This window comes from Phoca vitulina, unplaced genomic scaffold, assembly GCF_004348235.1.
Source record: "Phoca vitulina isolate PV1807 unplaced genomic scaffold, GSC_HSeal_1.0 scaffold7, whole genome shotgun sequence".
Classification (NCBI taxonomy): Eukaryota; Metazoa; Chordata; class Mammalia; order Carnivora; family Phocidae; genus Phoca; species Phoca vitulina.
Window position 1 is genome coordinate 13,702,117 of NW_022589710.1, and position 18,170 is coordinate 13,720,286.

The 18,170-nt window shown below is 35.2% G+C and overlaps 1 protein-coding gene across 1 annotated transcript in view; it reads left to right on the forward strand.

The window, feature by feature from the left end:
* Positions 1 to 261: 261 nt before the first annotated feature.
* Positions 262 to 18,170, forward strand: part of LOC116632626 (tetratricopeptide repeat protein 6-like) — a 40,022-nt gene continuing 22,113 nt past the window's right edge. Inside the window, exons 1-6 of the mRNA XM_032404573.1 lie at positions 262 to 322; positions 760 to 920; positions 4,606 to 4,740; positions 8,443 to 8,556; positions 11,391 to 11,510; positions 16,800 to 16,873. Of these exons, the coding sequence (XP_032260464.1) occupies positions 262 to 322; positions 760 to 920; positions 4,606 to 4,740; positions 8,443 to 8,556; positions 11,391 to 11,510; positions 16,800 to 16,873 (665 nt within the window). The remainder of the gene's footprint in view (positions 323 to 759; positions 921 to 4,605; positions 4,741 to 8,442; positions 8,557 to 11,390; positions 11,511 to 16,799; positions 16,874 to 18,170) is intronic.

The window sequence follows — 18,170 nt, forward strand, 5'->3', positions numbered from 1 at the left end:
GAAAAAAAATTGAGTATTTTTCTTTCAGCTTCGCTTTTCCTAAATTTTCATCACATCTGCATGCTAATTGGTCTATTTAGACTACATAAAATGTTTATATTTTTTGCATTGTTTTTATCATACATATGTAAGTATGAATAAAAGTATTGTAATTGTAAAAATGTAAGTGACATGTTATAAGACATTTTATTTTAGAAAAAATTATTTTTAACTGCTTAGAATTAAAAAGTTATTATTTCTTCCAGAGGACAATATCTTCTTATGATGAAATGTTATGATCTTGCAAAGTTTACTATTTATCAAGTAGCAGAAATGAACAAAGGTGAATATAATTAATGCAAAATTATAATTGTCTTAATTAAAAAATAAATACCTCCTAAAAATGTTTATACTGTTTGCAATAGCTATGTATGGATAACATGAAAGGTTTACTTCTAATCAAATATAGATTTTGAAACTTTATATCTTCAGTTTCACATGTACATAGTCAACTATTAAATGCTTCATAATGAAGTAAGTTTTGTGAGAGATTATTATAGGAGATGCCAGGGTTATACTTCCATTTTTAAAAAATTTTTGTTGTTGTTTGTAATTGGAATGTCTTATTGTGTGTTGGTGGTAAACAGATGTTAGTATTGTATTGATTTATTAATCCGTATTTCAAAGGTAAATTATTGAATTGCTTGACTTCTTTAAAATAATTATATCTAAATCCTAGATACTTGGCAAAGGTATTGATAAACTTTCTTTTCCTTTTAGGTCTCATTGAGTTGAGTCCTATACAGCAAGCACTCATTTATTCATTTTGTGAAAACCATGACAAGGCCATCCAGGTCTTGGATGGGATCACTTTGAATAGGCCTGAGCTCACCATGTATACTCTATTAGCAAAAGCCCAAATGAAGGCCAAGAGAAACAAGGTGAAAAGTCTTGTGTAACATTTACTAAACCTATCAATTGAGTTTTTATATTGTGTTTAGAATGATGGCTTACATACTTTTTTTTTATAAAACTAAATTGTAACATTTATTATTGGTTCTTGTGTTAACATTTGGGTTATTTCTTTTCCTCTTAAGGGTAGGACTGTTGTAAATATTCTTTTTCATGTATTCTGTTAACATGTGGAGTAGTTTTCTAGGATATATTCCTAGAAGTGGAATTGCTGGTATGTAGAGAATGTGAATATCTAACTTTCAAGAAAGTGACACATTATTACATAGGGTTGTACCAATTTATTCTCCTACCTGTCATGTATGTGTATGCCTCTTGATCTCTATCCTCTACTATAATTGGTTATCAGACTTTATTTTTGTCAATTTGGTAGATAAAGACTGATGTCTCATTGTGGTCTTAATTCACATTTCTCTGTTTGAGCACAGATTGAATATCTTCTTATATGTTTGTTAACCACTCATATTTCCTGTCCTGTCAATATCTTAAGCATATTTTTTGTTTACTTATCTTGTTCTTATTGATTTTAGGCATTAAAAAAATAAATTCTGTATATTAATCCTTGGTTGGTTGTTATGTGTGCCGTGTATCTTCTTGCAATTTGTGGCTGGTTTTATAGAGGTTCTTAATTTTAATGTAATAGAATAAATACATTTTTTGTTTTATTGTCATGGCTTTAAAAAAATTCTCATTTAAGAAGTTTTTCCCTATCCCAAGGTCCATATTTTCTTCTAAAAGCTTAAAAGTTTTGCTTTTTCCATTTAAGACTTTACTCTAACTTAAATTGATTTCTTTGAGTGTGAGATAAGTGATAAAATATCTATTTTCCCCATATGGATATTCAAGTGTTCTAGTATCATTTATTGAGAGGTTCTCTCAACCCAAAGATCTGAAGCGGTACATCTCTCATAACTATTCATGTATATGCAGATCTGATTTTGGGCTCTCTATTCTGTTCTTTTGGTCAGTTTTTCTATCTCTGGCTCAATAGTGCAATGTCTTTTTTAAGATTTATTTATTTATTTTTAGAGGGAGAGAGAGAGAGAGCAGGGGGAGGAGGAGCAGAGGGAGAGAGAGAGAGAATCTCAAGCAGACTCCCTGCTGAGCATGGAGCCCATTGCAGGCTCATGATCCCGAGATAATGACCTGAGCTGAAATCAAGAGTAGGATACTCAACTGACTGAACCATCCAGGTGCCCCTACAATGTCTTAATTATTATGATAGTTAATTATTATAGTTTAATTGTAATTCTTGATATCTGGTAGAGCTAGTCCCTACACTATATTCTTCTCTAGAAAATTCCTGCTTATTCTTGGGCCTTTATTCTTCTATATACATTTTAAATTCAGCTTGTCAAGATCTGTTAAAAACTCTGTCAGAATTTTGATTGAATTATATTCAATCTCTAGGTTATTTTAGGGAAAACTGACACCTTTATGATGTTGAATTTCTTTTTTGGAATACTCATATACTTACTTTAACCTCCTCTGCCCCTACCCATTGCCTGTAGAAACAAACCTGGGGTTATCTTTGATTGCCCTCTTCTATCCAATCAATAGTGATGTTCTCTTGGTTCTTTCTAAATATCTCTCAATCCTACTTCCTTTCTCTATTTCTATGGTCATTATCCCAGTCCAAAGCATATTTTTATTTTGCTAGAATGATAGCAACCATGTTGCTCTCTTCCAAGCTTTTATCCACACAACAGTGGCAGTACTCTATTTAGAATGTAAATATGCTTTATCTTAAGCCCCTCCAGAGCTTCCCCAGGGGTCTTTTTTAGAGTCATTAAGAAGCAACAGGTAGAACATCAGCTACGAGAGGAAGCAGGAGGAAGTGAAGATGTGTTCACTTTAATTTAAATGGGATGGAAGACTCTATGGACTCAAAGAGATAGTGAAGGGGCAGTAATCCAGAAGAGGAAGGAAATAACTTGTGTTCATGCAGGGCAGAAGGAGTTGGGGTCAAGGACACAGCTTGAGGAATTAGCTCTGAAAAGGAGAAGAAAGGAAACCATTCAAAGACAGGAGAGAAAAAAAGATGGAAATGAAGAGATATAGATATATTGAAAAATAAAAAGGAGGGAAATGGAGAAAGAAGGTGATGTCTTTTTTCTATGGCAAGGTCGTGTGCTGAGAGTGAGGATGGAATGGTGGACATTGAGGTGGGCTGTAAATAGAAGAAGTAAAAGCTAAGTGGAGGGCACAGAGGACACTTAGCATATCCATGCTAAATCTCATGGCGTCTTTAGTAATTTAATATGATTAAGGAAATGGGCTAAAGAGTCACAAATATTTATGTAACCATATAGATAAATACATCTATTAGTTTACTATAAAAAGTCATTTCTATTGGGAAAATTGAATATTTTTTTCATTAATGAATTTCAACTATTTTGACTAAATAGTTTAAATGGGTGATTTTTAAAAAAAATTTTTATTGTTATGTTAATCACCATATATTACATCATTAGTTTTAGATGTAGTGCTCCATGATTCATTGTTTGTGCATAACAACCCAGTGCTCCATGCAGAATGTGCCCTCTTTAATACCCATCACCAGACTAACCCATCCTCCCACCCCCCTCCCCTCTAGAACCCTCAGTTTGTTTTTCAGAGTCCATCGTCTCTCATGGTTCATCTCCCCCTCCGAGTTCCCCCCCTTCATTCTTCCCCTCCTGCTATCTTCTTCTTCTTTTTTTCCTTAACATATATTGCATTATTTGTTTCAGAGGTACAGATCTGAGATTCAACAGTCTTGCACAATTCACAGCACTTACTAGAGCACATCCCCTCCCCAGTGTCTATCATCCATTCACCCCATTCCTCCCACCCCACCCCCCACTCCAGCAACCCTCAGTTTGTTTCCTGAGATTAAGAATTTCTCATATCAGTGAAGTCATATGATACATGTCTTTCTCTGTTTGACTTATTTCGCTCAGCATAATACCCTCCAGTTCCATCCACGTCATTGCAAATGGCAACGAATCTCATTCCTTTTGATGGCTGCATAATATTCCATTGTATATATATATACGAAATCTTCTTTATCCATTCATCTGTCGATGGACATCTTGGCTCTTTCCACAGTTTGGCTATTGTGGACATTGCTGCTATAAACATCGGGGTGCACGTAAATGGGTGATTTTTGATATTAGTTTATTTCCTGGTGCCAGTGGAATCCCATTAAGAGCACAGTAGGACAAAATAAAGGTTGATTAAAACCACATCAGATATTATCATTGGAAATCCCTTACCATCTAATAGCTGTCCAGTATTTCTTCCAGGAAAATTGCTAAAAAATTGATCATAAACTAGTCTATAAATTTAAGTTGATTTTAGACCACAAGGAAATAACCTTTAGAATTTAGAAATTATAGTTTCAAAAGTGCACGTGTATAAACCTGCTTAAGTAGCGGATTGTAGGAGAGGCACCTTGGTGGGATTCCCTGCCGGCAGATTCTCCTCCTGGGTCCTCTTCTGGCAGTGCAGTGACAAGGCCTGTGTCTTTACCAGGCCTGTGTACCTAGGGTGAAATGAGAGTCAGGCTGTGTGCTCAGGATTCTCTTTAACGTTTAAGGTGTCATGTTCATCATGTTAAATAAATACTAGAAAGAAACATTCTCTTCTGTCTTTTTTTAAAAACCATTCTAGGAAGCTGTGAAAATGTTTAAAAAGGCGTTGGATATCTTTTCTCATTCTGATAAAGGACCAAATGCTATAGCAGCTTCGGCAGACTGTCTGTATAACTTGGGTCTTTGTTACATGGAGGAAGGCAACGTACAAATGGTACTTTGTGCATTTAGGAGCATAGATTATTTGTGATTTTAGAAATTGATTGCTTGCATTCAATTCTGTTTCTGACCTATATAGTGAGTGACTAGACCAAATTTCTTATAGAGGTTGGCGTATTACAATCAGTGTGCACTCTGTGATGCCTACTCTATTGTTTTATTTATTCAACACATTTTATCTGAGGCTTGTTTGTCAACAGTATTCCAAAGACTAATGTCTGTTTCCTACCACAACAATAAATCTAACTGTAAGAAATTATTATAGCAGAATATTTTAATCACATTAGCATGACCCTACTTATTAAATTATAGGCACTTTATTTTTTATTTTTTTTAAAGATTTTATTTATTTATTTAGAGAGAGAGTGAGCAGGGGAGGGGCAGAGGGACAGGGAGAGAGAGAATCTCAAGAAGACTCCATTTTAAAATTGTCAATGATGTGATAAATAAAATAATTACTATTTTATAATGGTTAATACTGGATATTTCATAATTTAATCTCTCTACACACAGACATATAGACACAGACACACGCCAGCATGAACACGCACACCATTCCAGGCTTTGTATTCGTAGGGTCTTGCATCTCCACAAACTTGAAAAAGAGTTGCACTTGATTAGTTGTTCCATTAGGAAATCCCGATAAATGTAAGGTTAATTATAAATCTTTTCTGTGTTTTTAGCCCTTTTGGACACCAGAGCAAGCCAACCTTTGCTTTACAATGTTGGGAAAAATTTGAGTTCCATTGTTAAGAAATTTCATAACTATGTATCTTGGGCCCTCATGAAAAATAAATGTACAGGTTGTACTTTCTTTGAATAAAAACAGTATGAAGAATAACAGTTAAAATTATACCTCTAAAAGTACTGTTATCTAACAACATGGATTATGTTGACATTAGTCTGGGATTAAATGGACCTATAAATTATAGTAGTAAACCTGACTTGCTTATATTACTTTTATTTTCTTCACAAAGTTCACTAGGAAAAATGTATTTAAAATGACCAAAAATAAGTGAAAACTTTTCAACAATCATTACACACTATAATTTATTAACATTTTAAATTAATATACTCTACTCACTAATATATTCTACTTACTATATTCTACTCATTACTTAACAAAATACTCTTCTAGGCTTTTGATTGTTTTACAAAAGCTGTGAAAGCAAATCCTGATTTTGCAGAAGGCTTTTATCAACGTGGGCTTTGTAAAGTAAAACTCCACAAGGATAGTTCGGTCCTGGATTTTAATCGTGCCATTACCCTCAATCCAAAACATTACCAGGTATTTAAATGAACAATTTCAGTGATTTGGAGAGTGTGTCAAATTTGTTAAAACTATTAAATCTTTATATGTCATTGTTATTAGTTAGCAAGAATCGGTTACTTATACCTACTTTTCAGCTGTGTTTTGATAATTTGTATATCTGTATTTCCCCTTGAACTAAAAATTTTGTTTCCAACAGTGATACTTTATGTAAAAGTGCTTCGTGAATTGTGATGTTTATAAATATTGTTAATATTTTATTGTACCTATTAACAATTATAATTTTATATAACTTATTAATTTTATTTACTTCGATTTTAGCTATCACATTTATTCCTGCCTCTTAAGAGACTGTAGAGATAATACAAAATTCAATAGGTGAAGCTTGATTGGATCCTGATTTTAAAAGCCTATGAAATTTAAATATACTAAATATTAGATGATTTTAGAGAATACTATTAATTTTCTTAGATATATAATGGTAGTGTGCTTATGTAGGAGAATGTTTGCATAATGGAAAACCTGGGAGCAAAGTATTATGATGTCTACAACTTAATTTTCCAATGGTTCAGAAAAAATAGATACAACAAATATTGTAAAATAATAATTGTTGAATCCAGATGGTAGTCGTATGGATGTTCATTATACTATTTTTTCAATTATTCTATATATTCAAAATATTTTCTTTTTTTAAAAAAAGATTTATTTTTTTATTTGAGAGAGAGAGTGTGTGCATGAGTAGGAGGAGGGGCAGAGGGAAAGGGAGAGAGAGAGAGAATCTCAAGCAGACTCCCCACTGAGCATGGAACCTACATGGGGTTTGGTCCCACTACCCTGCCTGAGATCATGACCTGAGCTGAAACCGAGTCAGATGCTCAACTGACTGAGACATCCAGGCACCTGTTTGAAATATTTTCTAATACAAGAGAGTGGGAAAAAAGACTATATTTTATACCATCTTTGGATGGCATGGATTTGTTCAAACTACAATATATTTTGGGAGAATTGATGCTTTTACTAAAATATCCATTCCTACTTTCCTCTGCTCTTTTTCTGAAAAGGCATACTTAAGCCGAGTAGCCTTCTATGGTTTGAAAGGCAGATACTCCAAAGCAATCTTGAATTGTAATGAGGCCATCAAAATTTATCCTCAGAGTGTGCGTGCCTATATCTACAGAGGAGTTCTGAAATACTACAACAAGGTAGGGCTGTTTCTTGCCTTGTTAACTGAGATTTTAGAGTGGGCAGATGCTCAGATGCCAAGTTGTGACTTGTTTCCTTTTTTTCTCCATGAGAGGAGAATCACCGTGGTACAAAGGGCAGAATTGCATAGAACACTTTATATTTTCACAGTACTTCAAAGGGATTTCAATTCATAATTTTGCACAAAATAGTGCTATTTATTTTTGATATTTATATTTTAAATAGCACTTACTATTTATCTTATTAAGAAAGTAGTGTATATTCATTGCAAAGGATTTGGAAAATACATAGGGGAATAAAGGAGAAGATTAAAATCACCTATTATCCCCACCATCAAATGACAATTCCTGAGAGCATTTTGGTTTATTTACATTTAGTCTTTTCTTTCCCTGAAAATATGATATATATTTTCCAAAATTGGGATTATGCTACTTATAAATTTGTTGTGCCTTTCTTCTCACAATCTTTGAAGATACTATTTTTAATGACCAAATAATATTCTACCATAGTATATTTTTATTGTTGGACATTTGGGTTGTGTTAAATGTTTTACTCTTTTACTATCTTAAATAATACAGTTACACACACTGAGAATAAAGTCATTGCTTGAGTTTATGATTGATTCCTAAACAGAAATTACTGGCTCAAATGGTGTGAGCAGCACCATTGATATCTGATACTTCATGGAATACTTTGTTTCTCCCTACTTTTCTTTTCTGACCTTTCTTTGTAACTATTTCATGTGAAATATATGGCAAATAATGCCTTAAAACAAAGGTTAGACCTTGTATTACATGCCAATTCCATGTACTGAATGATCTAGGTATCAGAGAAGCATCAAAGAAGAAGTGAAAGAGAACATGGGTAGAAAACATGACCATTATGTTACACAACAGTATGAGTGACAGAAGCAAGCAAGTTTTGGCCAATGTGGCTTATTTCTTAATTAGCAATATTGGCAATAAGATAATCATCTAAATTATATATATAATTATATATTGAATTTTATTTGCAGGTAGGAGAAACATTATTATAATAATTCCTACCAAGAGATCTTAATTAACTCTGTGAAAGATTAACTTAATTGTCTTAATTTCCCAGATGATGCACAGAATAGGTAAATGAGTGTTCCAAAAATTCTGATAGAATCAAGAATATATTTTGCAATTAAATTTCAGTCCATTATGATTAACCCTTCTTATCTAATTATTTTTTTCTTTGTAGACTTATAAGCTAGCGATTACAGATTTAACTACATCTATCAATATGGACAAAAACAGTTATGTAGCATTTTATAACAGAGCATTATGTTACACCAAGATAAATGAACTTCGAATGGTAAGATGACCATTTTACTAAACTACACGTTAGTGTATGCATTTATAAACACATTTAAAGCATGTGTAAAGCATTTTCTTATTTCTGTTATATAATTTTGAAAAGTAATTCCTGTGGAAATACACACACACACACACACACACACAAACACACACAACAAACTTGAGAAACCAAAGAACCATTTCAAAGAATATTTAATGTTTTATTGGTCCTCAGCAAATATTTTTATACAATCTTTGCAATGTCACATGAAAATTAATTTTACAATGCTCTTATAAGCATTTAAGGGCATTTATAAATTAAAATATATTACACAATTCTCATTTGAGTGAATGTTTCTACTGATATACTGCTTGGAGAATTTTTAAGCAGTGATCACTAGCAATATCGTTGCTTCAAAATCTCAACATTAGCTAGAACAGTTTGTCCAGGGACTTTTTTGTAGAGCGCTCAGACCACAGACACAGCAGGGAGTTTTCCATGATGGTTTCCAGCTCCCAGACCAGCGACGAGTGTTGCCTGTGTCTTTTGAAGCCCCAACTGATGGCTGCAGTAAATCTTTTTCTCTACTTGTCCTGATCCACCTTCTACCTGTGCAAACCCTCTTTTCTGTTTTCTAATCTTACCCTTCTCTTCCCTACCCTTGTAGATTTGGTCCCTTTCCAGTCAAGATTCCTCGCTGGTCAGCTGGTCTCGGTCTCTCAGTGTTCTGTCCCATCCTCTTGCTTCTCTTCCTCTGTCGTCTGCTTGTCTTCCCTTCTTATTTCTCTCTACTTCCATAGTCAATGAAGCTTTCTCCTAAGATACTACATTGCATTCCTGCTGTTCTCTGTGGACACACTCCTCCAATCTCCTTGAAATTTGGACAGTGAAGTCTGTTTAAAACAGTTGGAGATTTAGAAACATATTTGCTGTGGAAGGGAAGAAGTTGAGAACCATTGTTTCTACCTAAGAGACTGTAGAATTCCTGGTAGCCAGTCTATCAAGTTTCCTCCAGAAATGTTGACAAATGAATAACTAATTTTTAACAAAGGAGTTGTTAAGATTCTAAGAGCTAATTAAAGGATCATTTATCAAGTAACCTGCACAGCAGGTGTCTTTGATGGCTCCCTACCCACCCCATTCCTGCCTTTTCCGGGTAACTCTGAAGCCACAAACAATGGACTGGGTGGGGGCAGGGAACTCCCATTTTTGTTATCTCTGATGTATAGCAGAATCAGTGTTCTATGAATAGAGAAAATGAAAAACTACCTAGAGATCTAACTAGAATAATAACATATTGATTATTTTAGAGCTGCCAGGTACTCAACACATTTCCTCCAACTGAGTAACTTTACAGAGGAGGAAATGGAAGCAGGGAGAAGTTAGAAACACATCCAAGTCACAGAAAGTAGAAACCTGTATTGGTGTTCACAGGTTTGTTTGCTTCTGGTTAACAGTCTTTATGTGGCTTTGTAAAACCAGTTGACCTCCAGCATGTGGACCGGATGTCATTTAACAGTGTCACCTCCTCCCTTTTTGTCTCCCTCCACCTGTTTCTCAGCATTCCTGCCATCACTGGAGTGAGAAAACCCAAGTCCCTTTGTGCAGAAAATGCACTTAGGCATTCTTCCAAGATATGCTTTCATAAAAAATTAAGAAAAGGTGAATTCTGCTTCCTACCACCTCATTTTAATATAAATAACAGTTACCACTTACTTAGGGCTTATTGGGTGACAAGCACTGAGCTAAATGCTTTACCAACATACAATCAAAATATTTTTAAGTGGACTTTTACAACAATATGATAAGTTATTAATATTCCAATTTTATAGATGAGGAAACTGAGGCTTAGTGTTAAGTAATTTCCCCAAGATTGAAGAGGTAGTAATAATAACAGAGACATGATCCAAATCCGGCTCATTGACCTTCACGACATCTCATTTCCCACCTTTTGTTTCCTCTTGAGTCACATATTCAGCTGCTTAGTAGATCTCTAAGGCATCTTACAGTTTTACATTCTGGGATTCTGTGACAGGAAAATTGCAAACATTCTAGTTTTTTTTTTTTTTTTAAGATTTTATCCATTTGACAGAGACACAGCGAGAGAGGGAACACAAGCAGGGGGAGTGGGAGAGGGAGAAGCAGGCTTCCCGTTGAGCAGGGAGCCCGATGTGGGGCTGGATCCCAGGACCCTGGGATCATGACCTGAGCCGAAGGCAGACGCTCAACGACTGAGCCACCCAGGCGCCCCTCAAAATATTTTGAAGTAATTTTCCAACGAGTGCTTATTTGTTAGTGTATTAAAATTCATTTTAATTGACTCATGATTTATTCATTCAACAAAAATTTATCTACTGCCTATTATAGGCAGGCACTGAGCTAGTTATTTGCTTTACAATGGTGAACAAAATAGATAAGCTCTGCCTCCATAAAACTTAGGTTTCAGGGTTTCAGTGGTAAAAATAATAAAACACTAAAAAGAAATTAAATTTTAAAAGGTAGCAAGTGCTCTGCTTTAATGTCAACAGTCATTTGGTGAAACTACTGAGTGGGGGAAGGGTATTGCATCCCTCCCCTTCCAAACCATATACAATAAAAATGCTTAGGATGATCCAAAGATAACATGTGAAAGGTGAGCACAGTGTGGACCATTTATTAAAACATAATAGTGTTTGTAATATTTAGTTAATGGGACCCTTTAAATCTGAATGATTATGTTTGGTCATAAACGTAAGTCAAATTAAAGAATCCATGTGAGGTCCTAGTTTGGTCATAAACACATTTGTTCATAGTCAATGTGGTAAGGCTCTAAAGAGTTAAATCTAGGTTGTAAGTGATTATTTTGTTTTCAGGCATTAATAGATTATGGAATTGTGCTTCTTCTTGATGCTGGAGAAACTGTGACCTTAAACACTTTCATTAATCGTGGACTCATCTATGTAGAGCTAGACCAGTATAGTTTCGCATTGGAGGTAAACCTTCCTGTTTACTTGTAAAAATGAACCCACTTGATTTTGCACATTCTTTTCAGAAAACTAGTGAACCATTTTTTCTTGGTATCAAATGGCCGTATTAATGAGCAGTAACAACCTTAGCAAGAATTGTATTGAAGTACTTTGAATGGATAATAGAATCTTTGCCAAAAAATGTGTATTTTTACTTTGTTTTGATTACAGCTAATGTATAAAAAAGTGTTTCTGATTTGATGAAATGTCAATACACCCACCTTCTCCCAGGGAGTATCTTAGCTACACATAAAACTCAATTATTTGGTAAATAAATGATTTGTGTAATGATTTATTTTGCTGCTCAGTGCTAATTTTTCCTCATTCAAAATTTTCCTCATTCCCCATTGAAAATATATCAAAATAAATCTGTTTGTTTTGCATAGGGCAGAAAATGGCTGCTCAAAATAGGCTACTGGGAATAGACTTTTAAGTTAGTGGAAACAGACACTCAGAATTGCAATAAAATAGCATCTTCAGTGTATCAAAAGAAAAACAGGTTGTTTAAAATGTATTTTAGTAATTAATTGTTATTAATTAAAATTAAACAAAATTCACCATTCTCATTTTTATCTTATTTGTATCATCTATTTTAAGTTAATTTTGGAATTAAGATTAAGAAATATGAAGCAAAAATCAAATAGCAATTTCAAGTATGCAGTTAAATAATGGTAGTTTTGCTTTTGTGTTTCTGAGGAATGATGACAGAATATTATGTAGTGAGTGTTCCCTCATTTTTTTCACCTTTAGAGATGGCTTTTATTATTTTTCTGTGCCCTGGAGTTATCTTTTGAGATTCTGCCCCCACAGAAATACTTATTATTAAGGAAGTGTCTGACAAATCTTATTCTAGGCAACTTACACTGTGATGAAATGTGATTTCAAGAGTTGAACTCCTTTAGCTTTTGGTGTTGTTATACCATTCAGAATTCCCTCAGGTAGGAGAAGCTAAAGAACTTTGTTTGGAGTAGGCAAGTAAGCTATGGAACTCTGGGCCACAGTGTTGGGGTGGAACAAGTGAGGAAAATGGGGGTTGGGAGCAAAAGACCTCAGCTGTTGGAGAATTAAATACAGGGCCTGTGTTATCTAACAAGTAAATACCATTTAGTACTTAACAAAATCTTTCAGCTAGGAAGTAGTGGGGCAAGATTTGAACTCAGATCTTTCTTGATTCCAAATCCTATGTTCTTTCTCACAGGCAAGTACCTGGCATTGGCCATAAAGTCATGGAGATCACTAAGACAGAGGAGCTCATGGTCTAGTGGGAATCATTATTAACCCTTCCCTTTCTTTACCCCACATCTAAATCACGAGCAAGTCCAGTCAGCTCTACCATCAAAGCATATTTTGAATTCATCACTTCTCATTTTTGCCACTGCTATCCTCCTAATTCAAGCCTCAACCACCTCTCGCTGGGACTACTGTAGTACCTTCTTAACTGGCCTCTCTGCATTTGCTCTTGTTCCTCTGCATGCTGTTCTTTACACAGCAGCCAGGGAGACCTCTTAAAAACATAAAGAGGATCGAGTTATTCCTTTGCTTAAAACCTTCCATTGGCTTCCCGTAACATCTAGAATAAAATCTGAATTCTTGACTATGCCAGCCAAGACCCTACATGATCTGACTGTTGTCCACTGATCTGCCTTCATTGTCAAATGTTCTTCTTTTCTTCACTCAGGTCACCCCACTCTGGCCTTTTGCTATTCCTTGGAAATGCCAGGCTCTCTTCCTGCCTCAGAGTCCTCATTCAAGCTATTCCCTAAGCATAGAACACTCTTCCCACTGATCTGTGTGTGGTCCATACCCTCCTTTCCTTTCAGATTTCTGCCCAAATGTGGCCTCCTTAGTCAAAAAGACCATAGATTGATTAAAATGGAATTTTTTAAAAAAATAAAAATAACTCAAAATAAGTCTGGAAAGGGAAAACAGAGGAAACCAGCAGAAAACAAAAAATAAAATTTAGACCTAAATCTAACCCTATTAGTATTTACATTAAATAGAAATGGTCAAAATATACCAATTAAAATAATGAGGAGGTCAGATTGGAATTTTTAAAAAGCCCTAACTATAGGGGCGCCTGAGTAGCACAGTTGTGTTTGACTTGGTTTCAGCTCAGGTCTTGATCTCAGGGTTGTGAAATTGAGCCCCGAGTCAGGTTCCACGCTTAGCGTGGAGTCTGCTTAAGACTCTCTCTCCCTCTCCCTCTACCCCTCCCCACATCCCTCTCTCTCAAATAAATAAATAAATCTTAAAAAAAAAAAAAAGCCCTAGCTATATTCTGGCTGTAGGAAATATACTTTAAATATAATGATATAGATAGATAAAAGTAAAAGGCTAAGAAAAAAAGCATGCCCTACAAACACTAATTAAAAATTAAAAAAAGATTTTTTTCTCAATGTAAAGTAAAAAATACTAATTTGAAGCATTAAATTAAAAAAAAAAGATGCAGGTTGAGGAAGAACCAGTGAAAGAATGTAAGACTTAATAATAAGAGGGCTAGGATAAACAACCAAGGAAAGCAGAGTCTTAAAACCTATCTAGGGAAATTTTTTTAGTGGGAGTGATTGATAAATAGTGTGGTTAAGTAGGAGAAATACTGAAAACCCATTAGTTAATTGAAAGTTGTATGTCCTACCTTCATAGGAACACGTTGACCAGGAACTAGAATGCAACATTTAGACTGACATTGTTTAGGAAGTTAATGGTTAAGCTGGTTGGATTGAGAACATTTATTTATCTCTTTGTCCTCTTGAAAACCTACCAGGAAAACAGTAAAGGAATAAAAAGGTATTAATTCCACAAAGTTAAAGATAGTGGAGAAGAGCTGTTGAGGGCACCAAAAACTACCACTCAAGATTTTAATACCTCAAACTTAAAAATGAATGGGCAGCCAAGGATCCTACACTTGAGGGAAGTGAAACAGAGACTAAAACAAACAAATGCATTGCCATAGGTGTATGGGATGGTGGCAAAAGAGGAAGTACATGGAGTGATGGTGTAAGATAGCTAAATATTAGCCTATGTCAGAAGTCAAACATGATACAATACTCATGTTATTTAGAAATTTGAAGGTAAATAGCAGAACAAAACCCAGCAAGCTGTAAAAACAATTATCCTTGGGGAGTGGACTTGGGTAAGGAGAGGGGGAGCAAGAAGGGAGGTGGGGGGTCACTATAAGCTTTGCACATTTTCTAGTTTTATTAGATCCTATGCATTGTATATAAGGGTTACTTTGGATAAGAATAAAAATAGACAACAAATGCCTTCAGAGGCAGTTTACAAATTATAAAATAAAATTGGCCTTATTAAACAAGAATAATGAGTTGAGGGGTTATGGGGACATGGCCGCTGTGAGTGTTGACCATACTTTCAAGGAGATTGGTAATGACAAGAACTAGAATGACAAGGCCATGTGTAGTTTTTGGGGAGGGAGGATTGAGGGAAGGCACATTAGGGCAGAGCAGTAAGCCAACGATTAAAGATACAGAAAGCAGCAGGACTATGATGGAGCAAGTTTCCAGAGGAGACAGGAAGGAATAAAGTCAAGAGCCCACTCTCTGACACAGAAAGTGAGACAGTGTGGGTGAAGTTCTGTACAAATAAATCCATCAGTGGAGGGAATGGGAGTTGGGATTTTGCTTTGTATATGAGTGACTGCGTGTGGTTTGTTATTTAGGATCTCTATATCAGAAAAGATTCATGCAGATAAGAAAAATCATAAAAATTCTGTTAGCTTTATTCTAAGTAATGCTAAGTCATCATTTATATCTATTGCTGATAATTAAGGCCTAATTACCATATAGGATAATAATGGTTGTGTATATAAAGTCAAGTTGACATTTGTAAATTGTATCTGATTACAAAATTAAACTTGGTATTCTCAATCTTTTAAGTTTGTGGTCACTTCCCACAACTCTTCAAATTAATAAGAATGTTTGTAACAAATCTCACACTTGTAAATTTGCTTCTATTTTAGCTAAACAATCCTTTTAGGGGAGTTAGCTGGCAGCATATCTGATTAGATTGTATTTGAGTAGACAATAACTTTCTTATTTTCTCCCAAATATTTCCATTTAATATCAAAATATATTCTAGGAATCTAAATGGGGAGTCTGCATTCACAGATTGGTCTATGTGACTAATACCTTTCTCCCCCAGTAGGATCCCAGGGTGCTCATTTGACCCTACTGCTCCCTCTTCCAGCCAGTATTTGCAGAAAACTCATTCTACCCCCACAAGAGAGCCAGCTTCCTCCCTGTGGCACAGCCTGGGAAGGTTTGTGGAAGAAAGAGGGGAGAAGAGAAGGAAAGGGGAAGGGAGAAGGAGAAGGAGAGGGAGACCATCTATGAAGGTTGGCTCCTCTCCAGTGCCTAAGGGAGGACAGTGAGTCTTAGGGCCACAAAGTCAGGACATTTTGCAGGCTTAGCACTTGTAATTCTCTTAACAACCTCTTCCCCTGGGCCATTCCGGTCTATCTTAGTTGACTTCTCTAACTCAAAATCTTGGGGTTAGAGTCTACATTGTTCTCTCTCAGGAGCTTCTAGGATCCCTGGACAAAACAACACACTTCCCAGAAGTGTGGACTCCAAAGGTAGGAGCAGCCTTAGCTAATCCACACTGAAAGGCCCAGTTATACACTTTCCCTGGGCCTAGGTACCTATGTGTCCTATGACATGTAATGTCAAAGCTTCTCTCCAAGTGAATTTCCATTTCTTTCTTTTTTTTTTTTTTTTTAAAGGTTTTGTTTATTTGACAGAGAGAGACACAGTGAGAGAGGGAACACAAGCAGGGAGAGTGGGAGGGGGAGAAGCAGGCTTCCCGCGGACCGGGGAGCCCGATATGGGCCTCGATCCCAGGACTCCGGGATCATGACCTGAGCTGAAGGCAGACACTTAACATCTGAGCCACCCAGGTGCCCCTGAATTTCCATTTCTATCTAGATGCGGAAGTCTCTGGTGGTGTGTGCTGGGGAAAAAACAATAAAATGAAAGCAAATGAAATATCTCATTACACAGAGCAAGGCAAAGCCACAAGAAGAGGGGAGACCAGTAGCATAAGATTCTGAGTGAGTTTTCAGCTATGCTCCATGCATTCTCACTAGCTGTGATACTAAAAGGAAAAATAAAGTCTTAGGAAGATGTATATTTTAATGCTTGTGTTAAATATATTCATGATAGAATCAAAGTTAGAAGGAAGTTTAAGAAAGCACAAAAGATGATGTTGCAAAATTAACAAAAACTTATAAAACTCTTTCAGGATTTTAAACAAGCTGCACTGATAAGCAAGACTAATGTGAGCCTTTGTCAAGCCACTGCCATGTGCCATCACAGGTATGGAGTGCAATTTATGTTGATGTGAGAGCGGGTAGAACCATCACATTTATAATGATAGAAGAATAGAAGAAACAGAGGAAAATGTTGTGGAACTAACAGAGTACAAAAATGGGGAGAGACACAAAGATTCCCTGTAAAGAAGTGGGGAGCACACCTGAATGTGTCATTAAATATTCAAGAAAATACCTGCATCATGGCATTGGGGTACCCATTTGATACAAGCCCATTTACTGGAAAGGTCCTTGGTAATATAGAGAATAAAATCATGCATAGCTTGAAACAGCTAAGAACAAAATCAAATTCATTAATTTTGTTCATAAAATGGAACTAACTTTTAAAAAGCCTGTTTCCTGGAAGAGAGAGTGATTTCAAAACATAATATATTTTCAAGAAAATTTTGCATTTAGAAAACATAGTTCTAAATCTAAAACTAATTACAACAGTACCAGTAAATATCCACAAAATACAATAAAATCTACAAAAAACATATTACTTAAAATATTATTACCTGTTTCTGGGGTTATTATAAAAATAAGTAATGGGGCATCTGGTGGCTCAGTCAATTAAGTATCCTGACCCTTGATCTCAGGGTTGTGAGTTTGAGCCCTGTGTTGGGCTCCACGCCCAGCTGGGTGTGAAGCCTACTTAAAAAAGAAAGAAAAGTAAGTTTTAGAAGCGGAGAAAAGAATAGGCTCAGGTACAGATGACGATCAGTTTAAAATTTACTCAGATAATATTAGAGTAGATAGATTTTGTTAACTATAGGGTTTACGTTTCTATATATACATTTGGCATCTAAAATTAATTTCTGGTTATTTTGCTTTTAAAAGCATAGAGATTCAGCACATGAAGATTTTAAGGTAGGATAAGATATGTTTGATTAAGTAATAGTTTACAGCATTATTTTTCATGAAACAACAGCAATTAATAGGAGGAGAAATTTGGATGTTCATAAATTATGTAGGCTAGGCTGTGTAAACATCAAATTTAGAGAATAGTACATAGTTTGAATTATTTAGGAAATAAGCATTCTTTTTTTCCCTTTTAGGACATAGCTACATTTTCCTATGAGAGTCAGACTTTTTATTTTATGAACATAGTAATATAATAACTGGTACTTGTGAAAGGTGTCATTGAGGTAAAAAACCTAAACTGGTCTCAGACATCTAATTTTATATAGAAAGCAAAACATAGTCACACTGTTGTCTATGTTAATCCAGGAACCTTTGTACAATTCATCTCTTTAGGTAATTGTCATTCTTAAAAAGAGATGGAATAATGATGACTGACATGT